This window comes from Oncorhynchus tshawytscha, linkage group LG03 (genome assembly GCF_018296145.1).
Source record: "Oncorhynchus tshawytscha isolate Ot180627B linkage group LG03, Otsh_v2.0, whole genome shotgun sequence".
NCBI lineage: Eukaryota > Metazoa > Chordata > Actinopteri > Salmoniformes > Salmonidae > Oncorhynchus > Oncorhynchus tshawytscha.
Window position 1 is genome coordinate 14093613 of NC_056431.1, and position 25607 is coordinate 14119219.

At 43.9% G+C, this 25607-nt stretch overlaps 1 protein-coding gene across 1 annotated transcript; it reads left to right on the forward strand.

The window, feature by feature from the left end:
* The first annotated feature begins 3653 nt into the window (after positions 1-3653).
* Positions 3654-25574, forward strand: LOC112227559. Its single transcript, XM_024392363.2, has 11 exons — positions 3654-3875; positions 4251-4443; positions 4576-4647; positions 4731-4807; positions 5048-5148; positions 6545-6661; positions 7441-7515; positions 21721-21859; positions 22487-22569; positions 22713-22809; positions 25062-25574. Exons 1-11 carry the CDS (start codon positions 3819-3821, stop codon positions 25227-25229), a joined length of 1179 nt encoding a protein of 392 aa, XP_024248131.1. The 5' UTR covers positions 3654-3818; the 3' UTR covers positions 25230-25574.
* Positions 25575-25607: the final 33 nt, after the last annotated feature.

Below are 25607 nucleotides of genomic sequence, written 5' to 3' on the forward strand. Positions count from 1 at the left end.
GGTAGTTAATTAAAAAAAATATGGGAATAATTTCTCTAAAACTGGCTGGCTAGCTAGCTAATAAACATACAGTGCAGATAAATCATTATTTTACACAATATCTTATCACAGCACTGCCAAATCATGGTTGACCAACTCCCTGACCAAAATGTCTGAATTTTATCCCATCATAAGAAGGTTCATGTCCATTCTAGTATTATAATTCCTAGTTCTATGTTTGACACATTGGTTAAACAGCATGTGTGATGTTTGTGATCATATGACAGATTACCCCAGCAGTCGGATGCACTACTGATGTCTCACATTTTTTATCTCTGTTCCATAGACTGATGTACCCAGTTTTAATCTTCAGAATTGTTCCCATTTAGGGATTTACAGTGTTCTCTGTAGTCTGTGAGATGTTAGCAGGCAGCAGAGAGCAAATGCCATCCTGACAATAGATGCAGTCAGTGGTTGCTGTGCTGTTCTTAAATGATGCAGACAATCATCAATATGGATGTCCCTAGATGACGCAAGCCAGTCGATGCTCTTTGCTAACCTACACCCAACGTATAAAAATATCAATTTGCATGAATTAGGCTGCATTACACTTAAAACTAAATTGTTTCCCCATCACAGCTTGACTGACTGGCCCCTTACTGAAAAGTTTTTATCACTCGTAGTTTTGGATATTTCTTTTGAAGTAAGCTGATCCAATAGCCTGGAATCCAAACTGGTTGCTCTACAGTACATTTCACTGTTGTTTAAAGTGAAACAATGGAGAGCACAGCACAGTGTTCAGTCTGGTTCAGCCAGGCTAAAAATCCAACCTGATTTTCCTCACAGTAAAGCTGTATTGTACACTCTTTCAGTTTGCATGCATCTCTATTTCTATTGGCCCCTTCTTCTTTACACACCTGTGAGATTTTAAAGTCACCATGAAAAAGCTATTATTTTGGTCCAGTTCACTGTCATTCATTCATTGCTTATGTTGAAGTTTGAGAGAGCAGAATACTGTATGTCCGAGCTCATGGAATACAGGGACCCCTGGAGATATTCAGATATATTGCAACCCTCCCTCTTCACTTCAGCATCTTGCACAGAAATCATCAAGCAACTCAAAACATCAGAACAGATCAGGGAAATTTAATGTGAACCATTGTAAAACAGAGTGAGTGAGTCATGAGTGAGTGAGTGAGTGAGTGAATGAGAGCGAGAGAGAGACAAACAAGAGAGAGAGAGGCAAACAAGTCACACAAACTTAATTATCCCATTTAGGAGTTTCCAGCATCCAGATGACATCCCCTGAGGATTCCAGTGTCCATCCCCTCTGAGCCCTGCTCTTTCCCCTGGGGAGCCAACATGGCTGCTGCGTGACGGAGGCTCTTACCTCAGTGAAGCCATTCGAACTGTGACTGGGACACCAGTGTTGCAATGCCATGGAGAGTTAATCCCCAAAGACAACATCAGCATTCAATGGGCTCCGGAGAATGGTGTTCTCCTGTTGGTAGCTGCTCAGCTGGTTACGAACTCCAACGCAGAGAGGAAGAAATGACATTGGCAATGTGTTAGGCTAGGCCACTATTGATGCCTGAAAACTGAACGTGTTGAATGTACTAATTCATGTATCCATTTTAATCTACTATATTTGTTACTAACAGCATGCTATTGTTGAATACCTTCTCCATTCAGTCTTATTAAGGACCTATCCTCACAATAGTGCTATTTTTGTTTGTCAATATTAAATGTTATTTTAAGACGCTTCAAGGCATAGAAAGATTTTACACAATGTGACATTTTGGAGAGGTTTGGCCTATTGGCCTTATGAATAGGGCTATATTGAAATGTTTCTTACAGATAAATATCATAAACATATGCATAAACATGGCAGCAATTGAAAGGGAACAGTTTGGAGATAATGCAAACATGATTAGACCAAAGGTAAGTACACAACAGTTCACCTGGCCACAGACTGATTCCAAACATAACACTGTTGATTTTATGTGCATTTAACATTTACTGTACTTTTTGTACTGTTGTTGTTTACGCAATCCAAAAACAGCCTATTATAAATCACAATCTAGGTCAGGTGTACATGGTTTGAAAGCTATTATTGCCAACATGACTAGCTAAGTTATGAAATATTATCTTACAGTGTTAGGTTTTCACAAGGCAATTCAGAGAAACAAGCTAGGTTTCCATCCAATCCAGATTTTCATGCAATTATTCTAAAATCTGCATTAAAAACAATATGCGATAAACACCTCCAGAAGTGTGTTTCCATCAAATTGACTTGTTGCAGATACAAAGCTGTTCTTGATAATGTAGTGCACATTTTGCAGTTAAATTCCCATGTACAGAATAAAAAAATACAAGTTAAATGGGTATCCATTGCATTTTCAACTCTACTGATGGTTTTCTCACCAAAAAATGTTGCGTTAAATAGAGTGTGCTCACTTGTATTGGCACATGCGCTCTAGCCAAAAGCCCTGCAGGGGTTCCCAAACTTTACCACTCTACCAACAGGCCCTCCTTCCAGCATTGGGGAACATCCCAGGTGCCCATGGGCGCATCTATTTCAATGGGCACAAGCGCTGTTCATGATCCAAACTGTTCACACCCCTCTTGTTGGTGGAGAGAACATTTAGCAGTTTTAAAGCTAATTTTATTGCAATTCTATACATTTTGCCATGTCTAATGTGTATTCATGAAATATTTAAATGACTCAAACATTACAACAAAGTCTATAGGCTAAAAAACCTAGCTAAAAAACGTTAGCTGACATGAGCTAGTTGATCTGGACATTTCTGCCAAGTTATAAAAGGCTCTTTAATGACACGTTCACACTCTAATCAGAACTAGGAAACTCTTTCCGACTCTTTCCGACTGATTTCTTGTACGAGGCACATGTATAACTACAACCAGTTAGCTAGTCAGAAATGCCAGAGTTTCCTAGTTCCGACTAGTACATGAACGCGGCATAAGGTATGCAATGACTGACATGACAAGAGGAAAACTGGGACCCCCGTGCCACCCTAGTCTGGGAAACACTGGGCTAGAGCGCAGGTGTAGGCTACACACGATGACATTATTATTATGGACAAAAGAGCTACGTTGTTTTTATTTGTCAAACAGGCAGCCAAGCATCAATTATCATGTCACCAGAATAAGACCCTGGATATTTATTGGAAAGGAGCATCAAGCCCTGTGACGTTCATCATAATTGATTTAATCTGTAGCCTAATAAACTGCATGCTTTCCCGATGAGTCGTAGTGTAAGGACCACACAAGATGTTTACTTCGATATGATTGTTAGCCTATTATATCAATGTTTGCACATAAAAGCGTTTCCACTGACATTTCTCGCATAATTCATTTTACCGACACAAAAAGATCCCACCTTGTCTAGCGATATTTGTTTTGTCGACATTTGGAAAGTTTGCCGAAAATGTTCTGTTTCCATCAGGCTTGTCATATAAAAAAAAAAAAATCGAACATACTTTACTAGCACATAATGCCTATCAAGCTTGTGACTCTACAAACGCGATGGATGCATTTGCAGTTTAGTTAGGTTGTGTTTAGTCCAATAGGAACACATGAATGACCATATCCCCATAATGCAGCAGCAAGACACTATGGAAAGTGAACACAGAACACTCATTTCTGCTGCAGTGTCGACTCTGAGGTACAAGCATTGTCCTATTTCGGCGTCTGTACATTTCCAGGAAGTTCTAGTTAAGGCGGTGCATTCATTCAATCCTGTGCATTTACGTCCCGATTTCAGCTAGTAGATCGATAGATAGTTTATATAATACTTTATTAAAACTTGACACTCAAAAATGCGCAGAAGGACAGACGGTCAAGAAGGCACTGGAGATGCTAGGACATACAAAAAGGTAGCTATCTACTGTGCTTCGATAGGCTGCTAATCTACTAGCGAGACAGAAATGTCAACACCACTACCATCTCCTCTCAGATGTTCGAATCAAACTGAACTAGCTAAGTACTACCGCAAGGCATAGCTAGTAGCCTAGGTAATTGCTATACCTAGCCCTGATATTACGATCTTCCATTAACTTTACACTGACTACATGACTTAACTTACATGTGGACACAATGTTTTAGTTAAAGCCATTCCAAGGCTCATTGTAGAGGCATTTTGATTGACACACATGGTTATGTAACTATGGCTTTCTGACATCTGTAACTGCTAGCTAGGTAGCTTATCCACACTTTGATATAACATGTTGATTATTATTCTCCTATGACAGACTGACAGACAGACTGCAGGTTCAGGAGAGACCAGTCATCAACAACAATATCGACCACAACAAGGGCCTAAAACGAACAGGTGCTGGTCGACTGTTACCTCAGTTGGAAAATGTCTCCTCCTCATCATCCTCATCCCTCCCTTTCTGAACTATGCATCATTGCAAAGAGAGGGCCAACTGTTACTGCCAGAAGGTAACCTGCTGCAGACATGACATTCACCTTCCTCCCTCAACTTTATTCTTTAATGTGTACAGAAGGCCAATAAAACCCTTACATTATGATTAAGATTATCAGCATTGATTAATATGTATCTTTTTTTTTCAGATGGTGAAATAATAGATATCGGTTTAGGTCAAAAGATGCACCTGATGTGCAAAGGACAAGGACAGCCAGTTGGTAAGTCTGCTAGTTTGCCAGAAATGTCAACACAACTCATCTCCTCTCAGATGTAAGCCCTAACTACTCTGTTTCCTGTGTAGTCATACTGGATGCCCCCACTGGTATGTCCTCTGACATCTGGTTCCATGTACAAGAGAACATTGCACTGCTAACCAAGGTAAGGAGAAATACAGCACATCGTTTCAGGCAACTGTTAATGATTCAACAGTTCTAGAAGGGTTTTATTTTTTCTGGTACAAACAAATTTATGGACTACATTCCCTGACCAGAAGATGATTGTGTATGATATTATTGGAACCAGGACAATATTTGCAATGTTTTTGTGACAACTACTGATACGAAAAAGGATTGAAAAAATAAATTTGATTGATTGATTTTCCCATTTTCCCACGCTCAGGTGTGCACTTATGACAGAGTGGGACTGGGGTTCAGCAAAAGAGTCCTGCAAAATGAAAGTACAGGGACGGAGAAAGTCTGGGGGATGTCAACCACTGGACGGTAAGCATCTTGTTTTCTCTATCCTGTCATTTTAAAGTATTACGTATAACTGCTTGTTATACTGCAATGTAAATTGTTAATATAAAGTGTTACCTAATAGGCCTGAGTGGCGCAGCGCTCTAAGGCAGTGCTAGAAGCGTCATTACAGATCCGGGTTATACCGGGCTGTGTCACAGCCGGCCGCGAGCAGGAGACCCATGGGGCGGCGCACAATTGGCCCAGCATCGTCCGGGTTATGGGAGGGTTTGGCCGGCCGGGATATCCTTGTCCGACCACGCTGTAGCGACTCCTGTGGCAGGCCGGGTGCATGCTCGCTGGCACGGTTCCCTAGGTGTACGGTGTTTCCTCCGACACATTGGTGCGGCTGGCTACCGGGTTAAGCGGGTAGTGGGTCAAGAAGCAGTGCGGCTTGGCAGGGTCGTGTTTCGGACGACGCACGGCTCTCGACCTTCGCCTCTTCCCAAGTCCATACAGGAGTTGCAGCGATGAGATAAGACTGTAACTGGCAATTGGATATCACCAAATTGGGGAGAAAAAGGTGTAAAAAGTACCAAAAAAAAATAGTGTTACTTAATAGTCTACTACTACAGTCACGGTAACAGGTGTTTGATGCAAGTTATTCTAAAGTCCTGATTCTCAACAAGCACACACACCATTCCCTATCAGATTTTGTATTCCCCTTGGCTAAGCGCCATGTGGGGCCACCTCATGGATTGTCCAATCAGAGACATCGGGGTCCACTGCCCCACCATCTCCCTGCCATGGCCTGCCCTGTCCTTGACTCTCTCCTAATCTCTTTGGCTGACAAAGTAACGTGTTGTTGAGCATTAAATCTAAGTGATGGATGGATGTGGTTGTATGTGGACGGTCAGGTCAGCAGTCTCTGTTACCTTGGGATCTGCCCCAGGCTAACAGCAGAGCAGGCAGGCAGCCGCCGTCTTCCGATACAAGCAATCAATTACCCAGAATTCAATAAGCTGGCAAGCTGAGGGTTTGATGACTGCAATCCTGTCTGCTCCCTGCTGCTGCAGTGAAACCTCTTCATCCCAGCCTCTTCCCTCCAATGTTGATTTATGAGTGTAAGAGACCCAACACAACAGATGGCTGTCTGTGGGGAGCTGCATTTCACCTGATGATGATGCTCCCTCTCTCTTTTTCTTTTGGATGATTTTCTGTCTGGATCTATCCTGCTTTACAAGGCAAAGTAGCCAGGGGCTTCTTCCACTAGGCTACTTTACATTGGCTGATTTCAAGGGTTTCAATTGCAGTGTTTCTGTTATTATGGTATAGCTGCCGACTTAGGGGTTGATGTGCTTTACTGTAAAAGCCCTTTGTGACAGCTTTGATGTAAAGACATACGTTTGATGAATTGATTGATGTCTTTCCCCCCCTACAGAATGGTGGACAACCTCCACCGCCTCATCGGTTTAGCTGGTCTACCCATGCCTCTCATCCTGGTGGGGTCTGAACTGGGCACGCTCAACGCCAGGTTCTACAGCCATATCCATGACGCGTGAGTCTCCCTGCCCACCTAGCAATGGGATCTCAATGGAAAATATAGGCTAACTCGTTTCTTGTTGCCTAACTTGCCACAAGTCAAAATATATTGAGATCGCTTAGAGTGATAGGTTCACTCCAAAAGTTGGTCGATATGTTCATATCTCAAAAGTGATTGTGTAGATTCAGCTTTATGCTTCCATCCCAAATGAATGGGAAAGCTTTGCACAGTTTTTGACATTCTCACTTTCTCATCCCTGTTTGAGTTCCGTCCTATTCCCTCTCACATGATTGACTACAGTAACTCCAGTACTTCTAAAGTATCATCACAATCTGTAGCTAGACTCAGCACTGCATCAAACCCAGGGACATCATACATTCTCTACCCCCACTCCCCACAAACACCAATGTCTGAGAAACCTAGTGATTAACACGAGCAGGGAGGGATCAGCCTCCCGGCCGAGGTGAGAGATTTAGTGTTTCATCAGCCGTGATGTGCGGCAGTTAAGAGAGTAAATTAAGCGATGGTGAGAGGATGACACCTGCAGAACAAAATATATTCCTCCCTGGATGTGGTGATGGGGTGTGGGCCCATCCATCTGTCTGCCAGTGGGCCTAGAGCAGACAGACAACCGGAGCAGAGACATCCTTCTCACACTCATTACAGATAGGACAGGACAGGAAGGGTATAGGGGATGGGTCAGAACGGACACTGGAGGCCCACTTTTTATTTCTCTTTCTGTGTCCTCTCTTTTTCTCATTGTGTTGTCTGTCCATCCGTCCGTCCGTCCTCAGGCAGGTGTCAGACCTCGTCCTTATTGATCCCATTCCAGAGGACATCTTTGAGGAGGACCAGTGGCAGAAGTACTGGTAAGTCACCTCGAGGAGGAACGGAGGAGCTGACGGGAGAAAGGAGGAGCAGAGCGAGTTAGTACTACTGTGTTACTCAAGCCCTAGACTCCATCCATATTTGCTGTATGGATAGTGGATAGGATCCACTGTAGTTGATTATCTCTGTTGGACAGGAAGCAGCATTAACATGATTAATATGAGGCCAAAGGAACTCATTAGTAGATCCCACTCTCTTTCATCAGGAAGAAATGAGAGTGGAGAATTAGGGTGGGGGAGAGATGACACACATTTGAATAATAAGTCTCTTGTTTCCCTATGCATGATTCATGTCAAGCTGTGGATAATGGACATATAACCCTATTCATATTCATTGTTCATAAATGCCCATATAGGAAAAAAGGATATTATGATAATCAGGCAGGACATTAGTGAAACTGTCAGTTATTCATAGTCATCAGTAAATAGCAGTGATTTACATAACAATATGGTAATATGCTGTAAAACAATACAGGTAAACACGTGAAAAGATGTAAGCTGAAATTAGTTTGACCCTAGCATTTACAATATTGCTTTTCTTTGTATCAATTGGAGGGTGAGTGCTACACGCTCCCCAAGCGTAATACCTTTTATCTTTGAACAACATTGTATTCAAAGTTATTATTCATGAACAAACACGTTCCATATGCTTTGCAAAAAACACATTAGTTATGCAAAATTCTTCTGACTTTTCCAAAAAGTTTGTTGAAGTTTTCCATAAATTGCACTTGGAAGATTCCTGGAATAAGCAACGAATATGCAGGATATCTGAGGATCCTCCAAACGGTGGGATTTCTGGAAAACGTGAATTGTAGGAAAGTTCCAGGGATTTTCCGTCCCTAGTTTTGTCTCTGTTATTTCCCTCCACCAGCATCCCATTTGCTCTGTGGGGTTATGTAACATTTCATTTCTTTAGTGAGATAAGAAATGAGTCGTTGAAAATGGCCTAATTTGTACGTGACTGTAAGTGGAGCCGTGTCATTTATCAGAGATATGTTTCCAATTATCCTCTGATTAATAGGCATTCATGTCATTTCCCTGCTGCCTAGCAGACTACAGTGTACTGGCTGGAGATCCAATTACTCTGCAACTTAGAAATCAACTGAGGAAAGGATTGCTGCATGAAGTAGACTTATATTATTACTCTCTGATTTAGATAGAAAACAAGAAATATGAAAATGTAATATCAAGATTACTGAAACCATTTTTGTAGTTCTATCCAGAGCCACCGGAGTGTGTGTGTGTATTTACATTCTTCAGAACATAATACAAGTACAACAACGTCTGATACAACTCAACATTCATACAACGTTCCACATTCGGCGTGATGGTACCTGAGGAGTGCTGTAGTGTAGAGAGGAGACGGTATCAGCGAGGCTCCTCTCTGCCTGGGCTCCAGGATTTACTCATCAAAGTCCTTCTCATTAACCACGGCTCTCTCCCAAATTACTGCTGTTTTATCAGACAAAATGAATCGGCACCGTCTCCTGAGAACTTCTCCTTATTTATGTATTATTTTATATGGACTTGGAAAGTAGAGTGAGATGGAGGCTAGAGTTCGCTAGCCTTGAATCCAAACTGATATGCTCTATTTCACCATTGTCTCAGTTTGGATCCCAGGCTATATCTTTCCGATTGGTATTTCTCCTCTGACGCTAGGAGCCAGAGATAATACTTCCTGATGAGAAATAAAGTCAGAACGGCAGGAGTTAGTGGAAGCCCCTCTGTCTAGCCATACAGATTCCATTCATTCAGGGACGTGGTTTTAGTTGCATCCCTACAGAATGAAACGCATACAATCAGTTTGTTTTCTTTGCCCTGAAAATGGGTCTTGTGAAGTTCACCCAATTTTATATGTACAGTGTCTTTGCATTCCCACTTGATGATATATAGATTGCGTGGGGGTTTTCTGATAGTATAGTATTTAGCAGAATCACATAAGATCTGCAGTCAGTCAGCCCTACACCCTCCCTAAAGTCTACAGTAGACAATGGCCTACATGTAAATACAACACATTGTCATGAAGGCCAGATTCCTAATATCTACTGTAACAGTCAGTGTTTGGTGTTTTATATAGGAAGGAGATAGGGAACCGTAGATACCAGAGTTTATAATTGCACCCTCATAACGTATGTGAGAGCCGGTGTTCATGTCTGTGTATTAGAGTTGGTGTATTACCGAATGAATTTGTCTCTGGAAAATATTGACTCCTATTTAATATAATCCAAAGCAGGGGGAAGTATTCTATTTTAATGAGCTTGTCCTTATTGTTTGTTTAATGAGCGTTGCGTGATTGTCAAAACACCATTTTACTCTTTTCAGATGTGTTTACTCAAACTGAATCCTTTGCATCATGAAACACTGGGCTTTAACTATTTAGAAATGGGCTAATTGCATTCATGATGTTGCTTATTTTCTGTATTTCAGATATTCAGGACAGTTGTTTTCATGTTAGTATGAGCAACATCTGCCCTCTTCATAATATCAAGTAGAAGAAAAGGACAATGCTGGTTAAAGGTGAGAGGAAGATGGCTTAGTGTCCTAAGAAGGGGTTTACTTTAAAGGGTTAATGGTTGGTTAACCTGCAGGGACATTTTAAATGAGCAGAACCAGAGGGTCAAAGCAATGTGTTTGATGGTGTGGTGGAGGTGATAGAAGCCCCACCTGACTGGCTGTCTCAGCAGGCAGACATGAGCTACTGTACCAGCTGGGGGTGATGGGCATGGTCCAGCTGGGGGTGATGGGCATGGCCCAGCTGGGGGTGATGGGCATGGCCCAGCTGGGGGTGATGGGCATGGCCCAGCTGGGGGTGATGGGCATGGCCCAGCTGGGGGTGATGGGCATGGTCCAGCTGGGGGTGATGGGCATGGTCCAGCTGGGGTGGTGGGCATGGCCCAGCTGGGGGCGGTGGGCATGGCCCAGCTGGGGGCGGCATGGCCCAGCTGGGGCCCCATTCATCATCTGATCCCTCATTAGTACCCTGGGCACACTGAGGATACAGACTGTCTCAGACGGCCCTGGGGACATTGAGGATACAGACTGTCTCAGACGGCCCTGGGCACACAGACTCTCAGACGGCCCTGGGCACACTGAGGATACAGACGGTCTCAGACGGCCCTGGGCACACTGAGGATACAGACGGTCTCAGACGGCCCTGTGCACACTGAGGATACCATGGTCTCAGACGGCCCTGGGCACACTGAGGATACAGACGGTCTCAGACGGCCCTTGGGACACTGAGGATACAGACTGTCTCAGACGGCCCTGGGCACACTGAGGATACAGACGGTCTCAGACGGCCCTGGGCACACTGAGGATACACATGGTCTCAGACGGCCCTGGGCACACTGAGGATACACAGGGTGTGTGTTCCTGTTCATGTTTTTCTGACACCCCCCCTAGCCAGACCGGTAGAAGACGAAGGGAGGCAGAGATGACAGACAGACAGCAGTCCAGCCACTCTGCAGGCCAGGCTCCAAACCTCCCAACCCCTGTCATGGGGCACTCAGGGCCCAGATTACCCGCTTCACCAATGGGCTTTTGGAGAAGACGAGACTTGGTGGAGTGGACAGTAACACCAGGAAATATGACGTACTCTGTTAGGATATCGATTGACGATAATTGAAAAACCCTGACTGCGAGTGTGAATCTTTCAAGTGTGTGTGTGTGCGCGAGAGAGAGAGAGGGAGTGAGTGTGTGTTACTCTGCGACAGAGAATAGCCATGACTCCATTGAAACGTTTTCTATGTTTCTTTCTGCCTCTCAGCCTCTGCTAACTGTTAGAACAGCACAGCTCCCCAGAGACGAGCAGGAGAGTCAGGAACCCCAATTAATTGTAATTGGCACCGCTGTAAGCATAACTATTGTTGCTCCGTTCCACTAATGAAGCACGGCTGTCTCGGGCCTCCATGTATTTCCTTCACTAGAATCTATAGTATTGACTCAGGGAGGAAGGAACCGCTGCTGGCGCTGGTTGTTCTGGGCAGTACAACACTGCCACACTGTGGCCAAGTGGGGAATTGCTCTGTTGGTTTAATGTCTGCATGCATTCATTAATGTCTCTAGTTTCAGTAGTTGTTAATCTCAGGAGGAATGGCACTTTGATTTACAAATGTTCGCAGCTTGAATGTGACTGGAGTCCTGTATTAGATGTATTTCCAAGTAACACTACAAGGTAGCAATGAGAATAGTTCTAACTTCTGTTTGGTGTCACTGCGTGTCACAGGAATCTCCCCATTAATCACTTGTAGTTTTATGTTGTACTATTTCTTTTTGACACTTGTGTAATGAATCTCTGTTTTATACACCTGCAATAGTCCATATTTACTCCTGTAATAGTCCTTGCTCTGTTTCCTTTCTCTCATGTAATAGTCCTTGTTCTGTTTCCTTTCTCTCCTGTAATAGTCCTTGTTCTGTTTCCTTTCTCTCCTGTAATAGTCCTTGTTCTGTTTCCTTTCTCTCCTGTAATAGTCCTTGTTCTGTTTTCTTTCTCTCCTGTAATAGTCCTTGTTCTGTTTTCTTTCTCTCCTGTAATAGTCCTTGTTCCGTTTTCTCTTCTGTTTTCTCTCCTGTAATAGTCCTTGTTCTGTCTTCTTTCCCTCCTGTAATAGTCCTTGTTCTGTTTCCTTTCTCTCCCGTAATAGTCCTTGGTCTGTTTTCTTTGTTTTCTCTACTGTAATAGTCCTTGTTCTGTTTCCTTTCTCTCCTGTAATAGTCATTGTTCTGTTTTCTTTCTCTCCTGTAATAGTCCTTGTTCTGTTTTCTTTCTCTCCTGTAATAGTCCTTGTTCTGTTTTCTTTCTCTCCTGTAATAGTCCTTGTTCTGTTTTCTCTTCTGTTTTTCTCTCCTGTAATAGTCCTTGTTCAGTCTTCTTTCTCTCCTGTAATAGTCCTTGTTCTGTTTTCTCTCCTGTAATAGTCCTTGTTCAGTCTTCTTTCTCTCCTGTAATAGTCCTTGTTCTGTTTTCTCTTCTGTTTTCTCTCCTGTAATAGTCCTTGTTCAGTCTTCTTTCTCTCCTGTAATAGTCCTTGTTCTGTTTTCTTTCTCTCCTGTAATAGTCCTTGTTCAGTCTTCTTTCTCTCCTGTAATAGTCATTGTTCTGTTTTCTCTTCTGTTTTCTCTCCTTTAATAGTCCTTGTTCTGTTTTCTTTCCTGTAATAGTCCTTGTTCTGTTTTCTTTCCTGTAATAGTCCTTGTTCCGTTTTCTTTCTCTCCTGTAATAGTCCTTGTTCCGTTTTCTTTCTCTCCTGTAATAGTCCTTGTTCTGTTTTCTCTTCTGTTTTCTCTCCTGTATCAGTCCTTGTTCTGTTTTCTCTTCTGTTTTCTCTCCTGTGTTAGTCCTTGTTCTGTTTTCTTTCTCTCCTGTAATAGTCCTTGTTCCGTTTTCTCTTCTGTTTTCTCTCCTTTAATAGTCCTTGTTCTGTTTTCTTTCCTGTAATAGTCCTTGTTCTGTTTTCTTTCCTGTAATAGTCCTTGTTCCGTTTTCTTTCTCTCCTGTAATAGTCCTTGTTCCGTTTTCTTTCTCTCCTGTAATAGTCCTTGTTCTGTTTTCTCTTCTGTTTTCTCTCCTGTATCAGTCCTTGTTCTGTTTTCTCTTCTGTTTTCTCTCCTGTATCAGTCATTGTTCTGTTTTCTCTTCTGTTTTCTCTCCTGTATCAGTCCTTGTTCTGTTTTCTCTTCTGTTTTCTCTCCTGTGTTAGTCCTTGTTCTGTTTTCTTTCTCTCCTGTAATAGTCCTTGTTCCGTTTTCTCTCCTACTCATGTAGTTGCAGGTTGATGTTTATTTTCATGAATCTTGCCCAGGAGGCAGAACTGACCCATTTCCACTAGATGGGCCAGCTGCAAAGTTAAAATTGGCCATATCGTAAAAATATCTGAAAACCACAATGTGCTTTTTGGATGTAATTTAAGATCAGGGTTAGACATTATGCTTAACAGTGTGGTTAGGGTTATGTTTAAAATAAGAATGTATGAATTTGTGGCTGTGCCAGCTAGTGACCACTCTGCAGAGTTGCCTCCAGGGCAAGATTCATGACAATAAAATGCCAACCTGCTTAATAATCCATGTTCTATGTTCTCTACTACTCGTGTAATAGTCCATGTTCTATGTTCTCTGCTACTTGTGTAATAGTCCATGAACTGGGTTCTTTGTTCTCTGCTACTCGTGTAATAATCCATGTTCTGGGTTCTATGTTCTCTGCTACTCGTGTAATAATCCATGTTCTGGGTTCTATGTTCTCTGCTACTCATGTAATAGTCCATGTTCTGGGTTCTATGTTCTCTGCTACTCGTGTAATAGTCCTTGTTCTGGGATCTATGTTCTCTGCTACTCGTGTAATAGTCCATGTTCTGGGTTCTATGTTCTCTGCTACTCGTGTAATAGTCCATGTTCTGGGTTCTATGTTCTCTGCAACTTGTGTAATAGTCCTTGTTCTGGGATCTATGTTCTCTGCTACTCGTGTAATAGTCCATGTTCTGGGTTCTATGTTCTCTGCTACTCGTGTAATAGTCCATGTTCTGGGTTCTATGTTCTCTGCTACTTGTGTAATAGTCCATGAACTGGGTTCTTTGTTCTCTGCTACTCGTGTAATAGTCCATGTTCTGGGTTCTATGTTCTCTGCTACTCGTGTAATAGTCCATGTTCTGGGTTCTATGTTCTCTGCTACTTGTGTAATAGTCCATGAACTGGGTTCTTTGTTCTCTGCTACTCGTGTAATAATCCATGTTCTGGGTTCTATGTTCTCTGCTACTCGTGTAATAGTCCTTGTTCTGGGTTCTATGTTCTCTGCTACTCGTGTAATAGTCCATGTTCTGGGTTCTATGTTCTCTGCTACTTGTGTAATAGTCCATGAACTGGGTTCTTTGTTCTCTGCTACTCGTGTAATAGTCCATGTTCTGGGTTCTATGTTCTCTGTTATTCGTGTAATAGTCCATGTTCTGGGTTCTAACCTACTTAACAGTCCCTTTTTCTGTGTTCTAATATAATAGTCCATGTTCTGTGTTCTCTCCTAGTCATGTAATAGAACATGTTCTACTGGTGTAATAGTCTGTTTTGTCCGTGAGCTCCCTCTCAGGTAATGGAGGCCCTGCATATGGAATGACATGCTAATGAGGCAGGGCCCTCTTATCTTGTCGGGGGGGCCAAATTCCGACAGTGAATTGCGACAGTTGTAACAAAAGTAACAGAGCGTCTATTCAGCCTGCACTAATCCAGATGGGAAAGTCAAACAGCAGAAAGTCCGCCGCACAAACTCATTTCATCAGGTTATTCATTTAGATATTGCCTTGCCGCTCCTGAGGAGGAAGGGGAAAGAAGAGCCCTCTGAAATGACCAACATGGCTGAGGTGTTTTGCTCTATGGTTCCTCCACTCCCTCTCCCCTCTTATCGCCTTAATTCATCCCGCCAATCTGGGCTGTCTTTACCCGCTAAATTTCCCTTTGACACGCATGCCTTCCCTCGCATAATCCTCCCTCCCGGGCAGAATTACAAATGGAGAAAAAGAGGAGGGAATAGGAAGGGACAGGACAGGTGGCTGGAGAATCCTTGAAATAATGCCACAGACAGACAGCAATGATTTGACCAGATTCAAACAGGGGCAGAGTTTTTATGGAGATGAAAAGGTGACAGGTGGAAATGTGTGGAGACAGAGAAGTCCCTAAAAAGCCAGGTTATAAGAGTCCCTTCTAAATTGTGGGGCGAGAATGACTTCAGGGGTGAAATAGTGGCAAGGAAGATGATAGAATGTCTGATTTGAAGAAAAAAAATGGTCTGTGAAAGGCTGAAATTGGGAAAGGTAGCAGCAACTATTTTCCTGTCTGCTGCCACCATTAAACTTTTGTCTATTTGTGACTTCTTCCTACCGGCCCTGCTACCATGCAGCCATTAGGGGTCCGGCGTTGCCATCAGCCATTTTGGTTGGTTGCTGTGTAGCAGGTAGAACGTCTCATTGACTGCACGTGCATTGTAGCTGAAGTTTAAGACTGGAAGACTGTTAGCATTTGTATCTCGAAATACCTGAGCACTAATCAGGTTACAGCCTCGTCTAGTCTAGACATCAGGTTACAGCCTCGTCTAGACATCAGGTTACAGCCTCGTCTAGACATCAGGTTACAGCCTCGTCTAGACATCAGGTTACAGCCTCGTCTAGACATCAGGTTACAGCCTCGTCTAGACATCAGGTTACAGCCTCGTCTAGACATCAGGTTACAGCCTCGTCTAGACATCAGGTTACAGCCTTTTAAGGATTTACATCCTTTGACAAAGTTTAATATCTCAACACGTGGGAAATAAGCCAATGTCGATTAGAGGTGAAGGCTGTGGGGTGAGCACCATGGGTCGGGGGGTGTGAACTCTAGGTTGGGGCCTGACTGGAGGCTGTGGGTCTGACTAGGACTGTGGGGTGGGCTGAGGCCTGGCTGGAGGCTGTGGGTCTGACTAGGACTGTGGGGTGGGCTGAGGCCTGGCTGGAGGCTGTGGGTCTGACTAGGACTGTGGGGTGGGCTGAGGCCTGGCTGGAGGCTGTGGGTCTGACTAGGACTGTGGGGTGGGCTGAGGCCTGACTGGAGGCTGTGGGTCTGACTAGGACTGTGGGGTGGGCTGAGGCCTGGCTGGAGGCTGTGGGTCTGACTAGGACTGTGGGGTGGGCTGAGGCCTGGCTGGAGGCTGTGGGTCTGACTAGGACTGTGGGGTGGGCTGAGGCCTGGCTGGAGGCTGTGGGTCTGACTAGGACTGTGGGGTGGGCTGAGGCTTGGCTGGAGGCTGTGGGTCTGACTAGCACTGTGGGGTGGGCTGAGGCTGAGGCCTGGCTGGAGGCTGTGGGCCTAGCAGTTGGGTGAGGGCTGTGGGGATAGCTGTGAGGTTCAGAGCTGTGGGGTGGGTAGGCTGAGAGCTAGGGCTGGGGCTGCACTGAGGGCAAGGGCTCAGGGCTGTGGGTGGGTGGGCTGCAGACTAGGGGTGGCAGAGGGGGGCAGCTGTGAGGCGGACCTCACTATTGATTGGGCTCTGCAGGCTGAGACCAGCCAATTCGAAGCACCAGTGAACCGAGACCGATTGGCCCTCCTGAGTTACAAAATCCCTGCGCTGCTTTCCTCATTTGTCCCAAAAAATCTCTCTCATTCTCTCCTGTCAAAACATCTGTTAGAGAAAGTTTGGCATTTTGGCTGAAAATACATATTTATTCATATAATATTTATAATGAATATTCCCAATAGGTCTGTTTTTAAACCGATGCGACATTGTCTGTATGTAACACTGCTGTAACCAAGATTGTTCAGAATAAACACATCGCTATGATGTTGTAGGTGAAACTAAGGTCGAAGACTCTGCTAGCCTCATCTCTCCCCTGCAATCTCTCAGTTTAGAGGGCTTATTGCTGCTGGCCTAAAGAAGAGTGAAACACAGCCTAAAGAAGAGTGAAACACAGCCTAAAGAAGAGTGAAACACAGCCTAAAGAAGAGTGAAACACAGCCTAAAGAAGAGTGAAACACAGCCTAAAGAAGAGTGAAACACAGCCTAAAGAAAAGAGAAACACAGCCTAAAGAAGAGTGAAACACAGCCTAAAGAAGAGTGAAACACAGCCTAAAGAAGAGTGAAACACAGCCTAAAGAAGAGTGAAACACAGCCTAAAGAAGAGTGAAACACAGCCTAAAGAAGAGTGAAACACAGCCTAAAGAAGAGTGAAACACAGCCTAAAGAAGAGTGAAACACAGCCTAAAGAAGAGTGAAACACAGCCTAAAGAAGAGTGAAACACAGCCTAAAGAAGAGTGAAACACAGCCTAAAGAAGAGTGAAACACAGCCTAAAGAAGAGTGAAACACAGCCTAAAGAAGAGTGAAACACAGCCTAAAGAAGAGTGAAACACAGCCTAAAGAAGAGTGAAACACAGCCTAAAGAAGAGTGAAACACAGCCTAAAGAAGAGTGAAACACAGCCTAAAGAAGAGTGAAACAGCCTAAAGAAGAGTGAAACGCAGCCTAAAGAAGAGTGAAACAGCCTAAAGAAGAGTTAAACGCAGCCTAAAGAAGACAGCCTAAAGAAGAGTGAAACACAGCCTAAAGAAGAGTTAAACGAGCCTAAAGAAGAGTGAAACAGCCTAAAGAAGAGTTAAACGCAGCCTAAAGAAGAGTTAAACGCAGCCTAAAGAAGAGTTAAACGCAGCCTAAAGAAGAGTTAAACGCAGCCTAAAGAAGAGTGAAACCAGCCTAAAGAAGAGTGAAACACAGCCTAAAGAAGAGTGAAACACAGCCTAAAGAAGAGTGAAACACAGCCTAAAGAAGAGTGAAACACAGCCTAAAGAAGAGTGAAACACAGCCTAAAGAAGAGTGAAACACAGCCTAAAGAAGAGTGAAACACAGCCTAAAGAAGAGTGAAACACAGCCTAAAGAAGAGTGAAACACAGCCTAAAGAAGAGTGAAACACAGCCTAAAGAAGAGTGAAACACAGCCTAAAGAAGAGTGAAACACAGCCTAAAGAAGAGTGAAACACAGCCTAAAGAAGAGTGAAACACAGCCTAAAGAAGAGTGAAACAGCCTAAAGAAGAGTGAAACACAGCCTAAAGAAGAGTGAAACACAGCCTAAAGAAGAGTGAAACACAGCCTAAAGAAGAGTGAAACAGCCTAAAGAGAGTGAAACACAGCCTAAAGAAGAGTGAAACACAGCCTAAAGAAGAGTGAAACACAGCCTAAAGAAGAGTGAAACACAGCCTAAAGAAGAGTGAAACACAGCCTAAAGAAGAGTGAAACACAGCCTAAAGAAGAGTGAAACACAGCCTAAAGAAGAGTGAAACAGCCTAAAGAAGAGTGAAACACAGCCTAAAGAAGAGTGAAACACAGCCTAAAGAAGAGTGAAACACAGCCTAAAGAAGAGTGAAACAGCCTAAAGAAGAGTGAAACACAGCCTAAAGAAGAGTGAAACACAGCCTAAAGAAGAGTGAAACACAGCCTAAAGAAGAGTGAAACACAGCCTAAAGAAGAGTGAAACAGCCTAAAGAAGAGTGAAACACAGCCTAAAGAAGAGTGAAACACAGCCTAAAGAAGAGTGAAACACAGCCTAAAGAAGAGTGAAACACAGCCTAAAGAAGAGTGAAACACAGCCTAAAGAAGAGTGAAACACAGCCTAAAGAAGAGTGAAACACAGCCTAAAGAAGAGTGAAACACAGCCTAAAGAAGAGTGAAACACAGCCTAAAGAAGAGTGAAACACAGCCTAGCCTAGGGCTGTTTTCTAATCATATTCCATTCTTTTCAGTATTGAGATTTCATTTGGAGATCATTTCATAACAGGATTGGAAATCCATTTAAATTATTGTCTGTTAAAGGAAGAGTCATGCAATTACACTGAACAAAAATATAAACGCAACATGCAACAATTTCACTGAGTTACAGTTCATATAAGGAAATCAGTCAACTGAAATAAATTCATTAGGGCCTAGTCTATGGATTTCACATGACTGGGAATACAGATGCCTTAAAAAAGGCAAAAAAACAGTCAGTATCTGGTGTGACCACCATTTGTCTCATGCAGCGCAAAACATCTCCTTCGCATAGAGTTGATCAGGCTGTTGATTATGGCCTGTGGAATGTTGTCCCACTCCTCTTCAATGGCTGTGCAAAGTTGCTGGATATTGGGTGGGAACAGGAAGCCAGAGCATCACGAACATGCTCAATGGGTGGCTATGCAGGCAATAGAAGAACAGGGACTTTTTCAGCTTCCAGGAATTGTGTACAGATCCTTGTGACATTGATGGCGGTTAAGATATCGTTTAGGACCTTGAGCGTGGCTGAGGTGCACCCATGACCAGCTCTGAAACCAGATTGCATAGCAGAGAAGGTACGGTGAAATTCGAAATGTTCAGTAATCTGTTTGTTGACTTGGCTTTCGAAGACCTTAGAAAGGCATGGTAGGATAGATATAGGTCTGTAGCAGTTTGGGTCAAGAGTGCCCCCCCCCTTTGAAGAGGGGGATGACCGCAGCTGCTTTCCAATCTTTGGGAATCTCAGACGACATGAAAGAGAGGTTGAACAGGCTAGTAATAGGGGTGGCAACAATTTCGGCAGATAATTTTAGAAAGAAAGGGTCCAGATTGTCTAGCCTGGCTGATTTGTAGGGGTCCCGATTTTGCAGCTCTTTCAGAACATCAGCTGAACGGATTTGGGAGAAGGAGAAATGGGGAAGGCTTGGGCGAGTTGCTGTGGGGGGTGCAGTGCTGTTGACCGAGGTAGGAGTAGCCAGGTGGAAAGCATGGCCAGCCGTAGAAAAAAGCTTCTTGAAATTCTCAATTATGGTGGATTTATCAGTGGTGACAGTGTTTCCTATCTTCAGTGCAGTGGGTAGCTGGGAGGAGGTGTTCTTATTCTCCATTGACTTTACAGTGTCCCAGAACCTTTTTTGAGTTAGTGTTGCAGGAAGCAGATTTCTGCTTGAAAAAGCTAGCCTTGGCTCTTCTAACTGCCTGTGTGTAATGGTTTCTAGCTTCCCTGAACAGCTGCATATCACGGGGGCTGTTCAATGCTAATGCAGAACGCCATAGGATGTTTTTGTGTTGGTTAAGGGCAGTCAGGTCTGGGGACAACCAAGGGCTATATCTGTTCCTGGTTCTAAATTTCTTGAATGGGGCATGCTTATTTAAGATGGTTAGGAAGGCATTTAAAAAAATATCCAGGCATCCTCTACTGACGGGATGAGATCAATATCCTTCCAGGATACCCCGGCCAGGTCGATTAGAAAGGCCTGCTCGCTGAAGTGTTTCAGGGAGTGTTTGACAGTGATGAGTGGAGGTCGTTTGACCGCTGACCCATTACGGATACAGGCAATGAGGCAGTGATCGCTGAGATCTTGGTTGAAGACAGCAGAGGTGTATTTAGAGGGCAAGTTGGTTAGGATGATATCTATGAGGGTGCCCGTGTTTAAGGCTTTGGGGAGGTACCTGGTAGGTTCATTGATAATTTGTGTGAGATTGAGGGCATCAAGCTTAGATTGTAGGATGGCTGGGGTGTTAAGCATGTTCCAGTTTAGGTCTCCTAGCAGCACGAGCTCTGAAGATAGATGGGGGGCAATCAGTTCACATATGGTGTCCAGAGCACAGCTGGGGGCAGAGGGTGGTCTATAGCAGGCGGCAACGGTGAGAGACTTGTTTTTAGAGAGGTGGATTTTTAAAAGTAGAAGTTCAAATTGTTTGGGTACAGACCTGGATAGTAGGACAGAACTCTGCAGGCTATCTTTGCAGTAGATTGCAACACCGCCCCCTTTGGCAGTTCTATCTTGTCTGAAAATGTTGTAGTTTGGGATTAAAATTTCAGAATTTTTGGTGGTCTTCCAGCCAGGATTCAGACACAGCTAGAACATCCGGGTTGGCAGAGTGTGCTAAAGCAGTGAATAGAACAAACTTAGGGAGGAGGCTTCTAATGTTAACATGCATGAAACCAAGGCTATTACGGTTACAGAAGTCATCAAAAGAGAGCGCCTGGGGAATAGGAGTGGAGCTAGGCACTGCAGGGCCTGGATTCACCTCTACATCGCCAGAGGAACAGAGGAGGAGTAGGATAAGGGTACGGCTAAAAGCAATAAGAATTGGTCGTCTAGAACGTCTGGAACAGAGAGTAAAAGGAGGTTTATGGGGGCGATAAAATAGCTTCAAGGTATAATGTACAGACAAAGGTATGGTAGGATGTGAATACAGTGGAGGTAAACCTAGGTATTGAGTGATGAAGAGAGAGATATTGATTCAGAAACATCATTGAAACCAGGAGATGTTATATTTCTGTTCAGTGTATATCAAGAAATGTTTTGCAGTTAGGTTTTCAAATATATTGAATTTGGCCATTGGTGCACACTAAAAAAGTAAAAAGCATGATGTCTCTGAGTCAGGTAGTTGTTGGAATGGTGTTGCTAAGCTTTTCATTCCTGACAGTCTGATATTGTGTATTGTGTGTTTGTCTCTAGGTACTGTATGTGTGTGTTTGTTGTGTATTTGTCTCTATAGGTACATTTACATGTTGTTGTGTTCTGTGTCTCTATAGGTACAGTCAGATGTTGTGTTCTGTGTCTCTATAGATACAGTCACATGTTGTGTTCTGTGTCTCTATAGTTACAGTCACATGTTGTGTTCTGTGTCTCTATAGTTACAGTCACATGTTGTAGTGTTCTGTGTCTCTATAGTTACAGTCACATGTTGTTGTGTTCTGTGTCTGTAGGTACAGTCAGCGGGTACCATCCCTCCAAGCCATGCAATTCTCAGCTGCCACAGGCATCAGCCGCATCCTTATCATTCTGGGGCTGCTAAAGCCCGCCATCATGGGGGACAACATCGCTGAAGACCTCATACAGAGACAGGTGAGTCTGACTGAAACATCGCTGAAGACCTCATACAGAGACAGGTGAGTCTGACTGAAACATATCTGGGGTCAGGTCAACAGCTCGTATGTTCTCAATGTCTTATTTTTAAACCATGCGTTTGAATGTGATTGTAATGTGCCTCAATATACCTGCTGACACCACAAATGAAATTCCCTATTCTGTTATTGGGCAGGAGGAGGTGTTCAGGTGTGATGGTCCAACCTAGTTGTGTTGGAGAACAATCTCTAACATAGCCACATGATGGAGCTAGCTAGTGGTGGAGTAATGATCGTTCCTCAGAAGGAGGGGAGAGGGAGAGAGAGAGGGGGAGAAGAGGAGGAAAATAAACTGCGACTTGATAACTGCTCTAGGTTAAAGTCTGAACGGTTTGTTAAAATGTCTTGATTCTATATCCTAGGACCCACTTTTTGATAGCAACAGAGATGGACTTTTTCAGCTTTTGAAATATTTCAGTTACCAAGGAGTTAAGGACATCAAGTGAGTCATTTTGCTTAAATTGTAGGAAAAGAGAAAGATTTGGAGAGAGACAGGTGAAGGTTATAATGCGCACACACTTACTTTCAGGCCATGGTCCAATGTTATCATATGTCTTTGTGTTCTCAGAAGTACCTCCTCAGTAACCCCGCCCACCAGAGCAGTGCTGTAGATGAACATTTTTTCCTGAATGAAAGTGCCTCTCAAGTCAGGTGAGACCAACATACAGTACATGTGAATGTAATATCAAGCTGTCATCACACAATCATTTTGGATATGCTCTACAGTAGATAACGCAAGTGTTAAAGCAAACTTGTTTTGAGATTTTGTATGTAATGTTTTGATTATTTTTCAGGGAAATCTCCAAATTCAAACCCCTCTCCAGTAGGACTTCTGTGAGTGTGATTATTGGGGATTCTTTCGATGAGCAAATTCCTGCTCCTCTAAACCAAGTGAGTAGTGTACAACCTTCCTCCCTCCATTAGTCTGTCTAGTGGCTAGCCCAATTACATTTTTCAATCTTCACCCTGAAGTGTGCACTCATGGGTAGGGTTGAAAAAATCCTAGAACTTTCAAGGTAGCAGGTAGCTGACTAGTGGTGGCTATTCAGCCGCCTGATGGTCTGGGGCTAGAAGCTATTGGCCAGTCTGTTAGTTTAGGCCATGAAGCTCCTTTACTGCCTGTATCTGAGTCGTGGTTCGGGTGGCTGAGGTTCCTGATGATCTTCTTGGCCTTCCTGCGACACTTTGCAGGCCATGTACTTCCAATGGAGCGCTCGGCTTAGCAAACCAACCTCTGTAGTGCCTTGAGGTCAGCGGTGGTGTAGTTTCTGTACCAGGCTGGGATGCTGACCAACAGTATGCTCTCGATTTTGTTCCTGTAGAACACTGAGGGTCCTCGGGGACAGACCAAATTTCTTCAGCCTCCTGAGGTTAAAGAGTCGTGCCTTCTTCACCACGGTGTCTGTGTGGTTTGACCATTTCAACTCCTCAGAGCTCTTGACGTTTTTGGCTATCTCCACAGCGGGACCGTTGATGAGAATGTGGGCGTGCCCAGCTTGGTTCCTCCTGAAGTCCACAATCACCTCTTTTGTTTTGCTGACATGGGGGAGGGGTTGTTTACCTGGCACCACACCGTCAGAGTGCCTACATCCTCCCTGTAGGCCATCTCGTCTTTTTTGGTAATCAGTCCTACTACTGTCGTGTCATCAGCAAACTTGATGATGGAGTTGGAACTGTGTGAGGGTCACACAGTCGTGGGTGTACAGGGAATACAGGAGGGGACTAAGACGCACCCTCGTGATGACGATCAGTGTGGAGGATGTAATGTTGCATAAATTCACCACCTTGGGGCGGCCTGTCAGGAAGTCCAGGACCCAGTTGCATAGGGAGGAGTTAAGCCCCAGGGCTGTGAGCTCAGAGGGTGCTATGGAATTGAAGGCTGAGTTGAACAGCAACGGAACATATTCCAGTCCACGTGATCACAACAGTCTTGAAGCATGGATTATGATTGGTCAGACCAGTCTTGTACAGACCTGATCACCGGAACATTCCTCTTGAGTCTTTGTTTGTAGGTGGGGAAGAGCAAAATGGAGTCATGGTCAGATTTACCCGAAAGGGGGGTAGGGGATGGCCTTATAACTGTGTCGAAAAGGTGTGTAGCAATGGTACAGCGTAGAATCTACGCTAGTTGGACAGTCAATGTCTTGATAGTAATTCGGGAGCACGGTTCTCCACGACAATGAACGCTGCCTCCGGGTACTTGGTCTCCAGTTTATTCAGGGTCCAATGAAGATCTTTGAGAGATTTTTTGGTGTCAGTTCAGGGCAGGATGTACACATAAGTAGCTCTAATCCCTGAAAACTCTCTTGGATGGTAAAAAGAGTGACATTTGATGACCAAGTATTCCAAGTCGTGAGTCAAGCTTGCAAGTTTCGGTAAGTGTTCCCTGTCACACTACTTGTTATTGGTCATAAAACAGAGCCCTCTGTCTTTGTTCTTGCCAGAGAGAGCCCTCTTCCTATCCGCTCGATGAACTGTCAAACGCGCTGGTTGTATATAATCTGTTTAGATGCCGGAGGAACTCCAGGTCTCAGAATAACAGAGTATGTTGCAGAATCATACTCCCTCTGAAAGGAGATCCTCGCTCTGAGTTTATTCACTAATGATTGAGCATTGGAGAGTAGTATGCTTGGTAATGGAGGATGGGTCACCCAGCGTCTCAATGTCATTAAGACCCTCCCCCACATCTGCCTCTCCATCGGTGGCTTTATTTCCTGCTATCCGATAGGACTCCCAAGGCAACCCGGCGCCTCACCAAAGAATCTAGACCATTGTTTCGCTATGTCTGGGAATTCGTGAAGGTTGGGTGGACGGTGACTACCCAGAGATTCATATTCCAATAGTTCTACCTGGGGGGGTATGAAGTGATGCACAAAATAAACTGAGTAAGAACATTTTAGAAAATCACTAGAAATAGTAGAAACCTGCAATGTTTTGTAGGAGCTCGAGGTGATGCTCCACTCATTGCTGCCGTCTTAGCCAACGCTTGCACTAGTTCAGGGGGACTGCACTACTGCACAGTGCACACTTCGGGGAGAAAGGGGATGGATGGAATTGGGATGATGCATATTGACTGTTTCTCACAGGGCCCTCAAACTCTAACTCAAATGAACATTGACTGACTGTATGTGCTTCCACATCAGGTGGTGGCCCAGCTTCAGAAGACGTTACTGGAGCAGACTTACCCCTCGGCCAACCAGATCCATGTTAAAGGAGGGGACCGCAGGATGATCTACAAGAGGCCGTCTGTTGTTAGCAAACACCTGTGGAAGCTGGTGTCCCAACGGCAGTCCGAACAGCAGAGCCAATGACCATAGAGATCTATAGAAGACATCTAGTGCATATGCTCTAATTTCAAGGTTTGAATTCTGTGCCAGTGACACACTGATTCTGCTGCCAAATGTCTCAACTACACTCACAACTGGAAGATGAAGTCACGTCACAGAGGTTCCTTGTTTCTTTTTTTCAGGGATGATTTTTGACTGGAATGTACTTGTATTTTTTTTGTATACTTAATTACTTTATTCGCCAGGTCGCAATTGTAAATGAGAACTTGTTCTCAACTTGCCTACCTGGTTAAATAAAGGTGAAATAAATTACAAATATCAGACCGTTTTGCCTTAATGTTTGAAAATAAATAAAGTCTTCTGAATTTGTATCTGTGTGTTAACTCTACTATCTTTCTGGGA

Excerpts from the sequence above, each read along its gene's own strand:
- LOC112227559 (XM_024392363.2), top strand. The coding sequence starts at position 3,819 with ATGCGCAGAAGGACAGACGGTCAAGAAGGCACTGGAGATGCTAGGACA. Across the intron at positions 4,808-5,047 it reads ACATTGCACTGCTAACCAAG|GTGTGCACTTATGACAGAGT; the intron begins GTAAGGAGAAAT and ends TCCCACGCTCAG. Across the intron at positions 22,810-25,061 it reads TTCCTGCTCCTCTAAACCAA|GTGGTGGCCCAGCTTCAGAA; the intron begins GTGAGTAGTGTA and ends CTTCCACATCAG.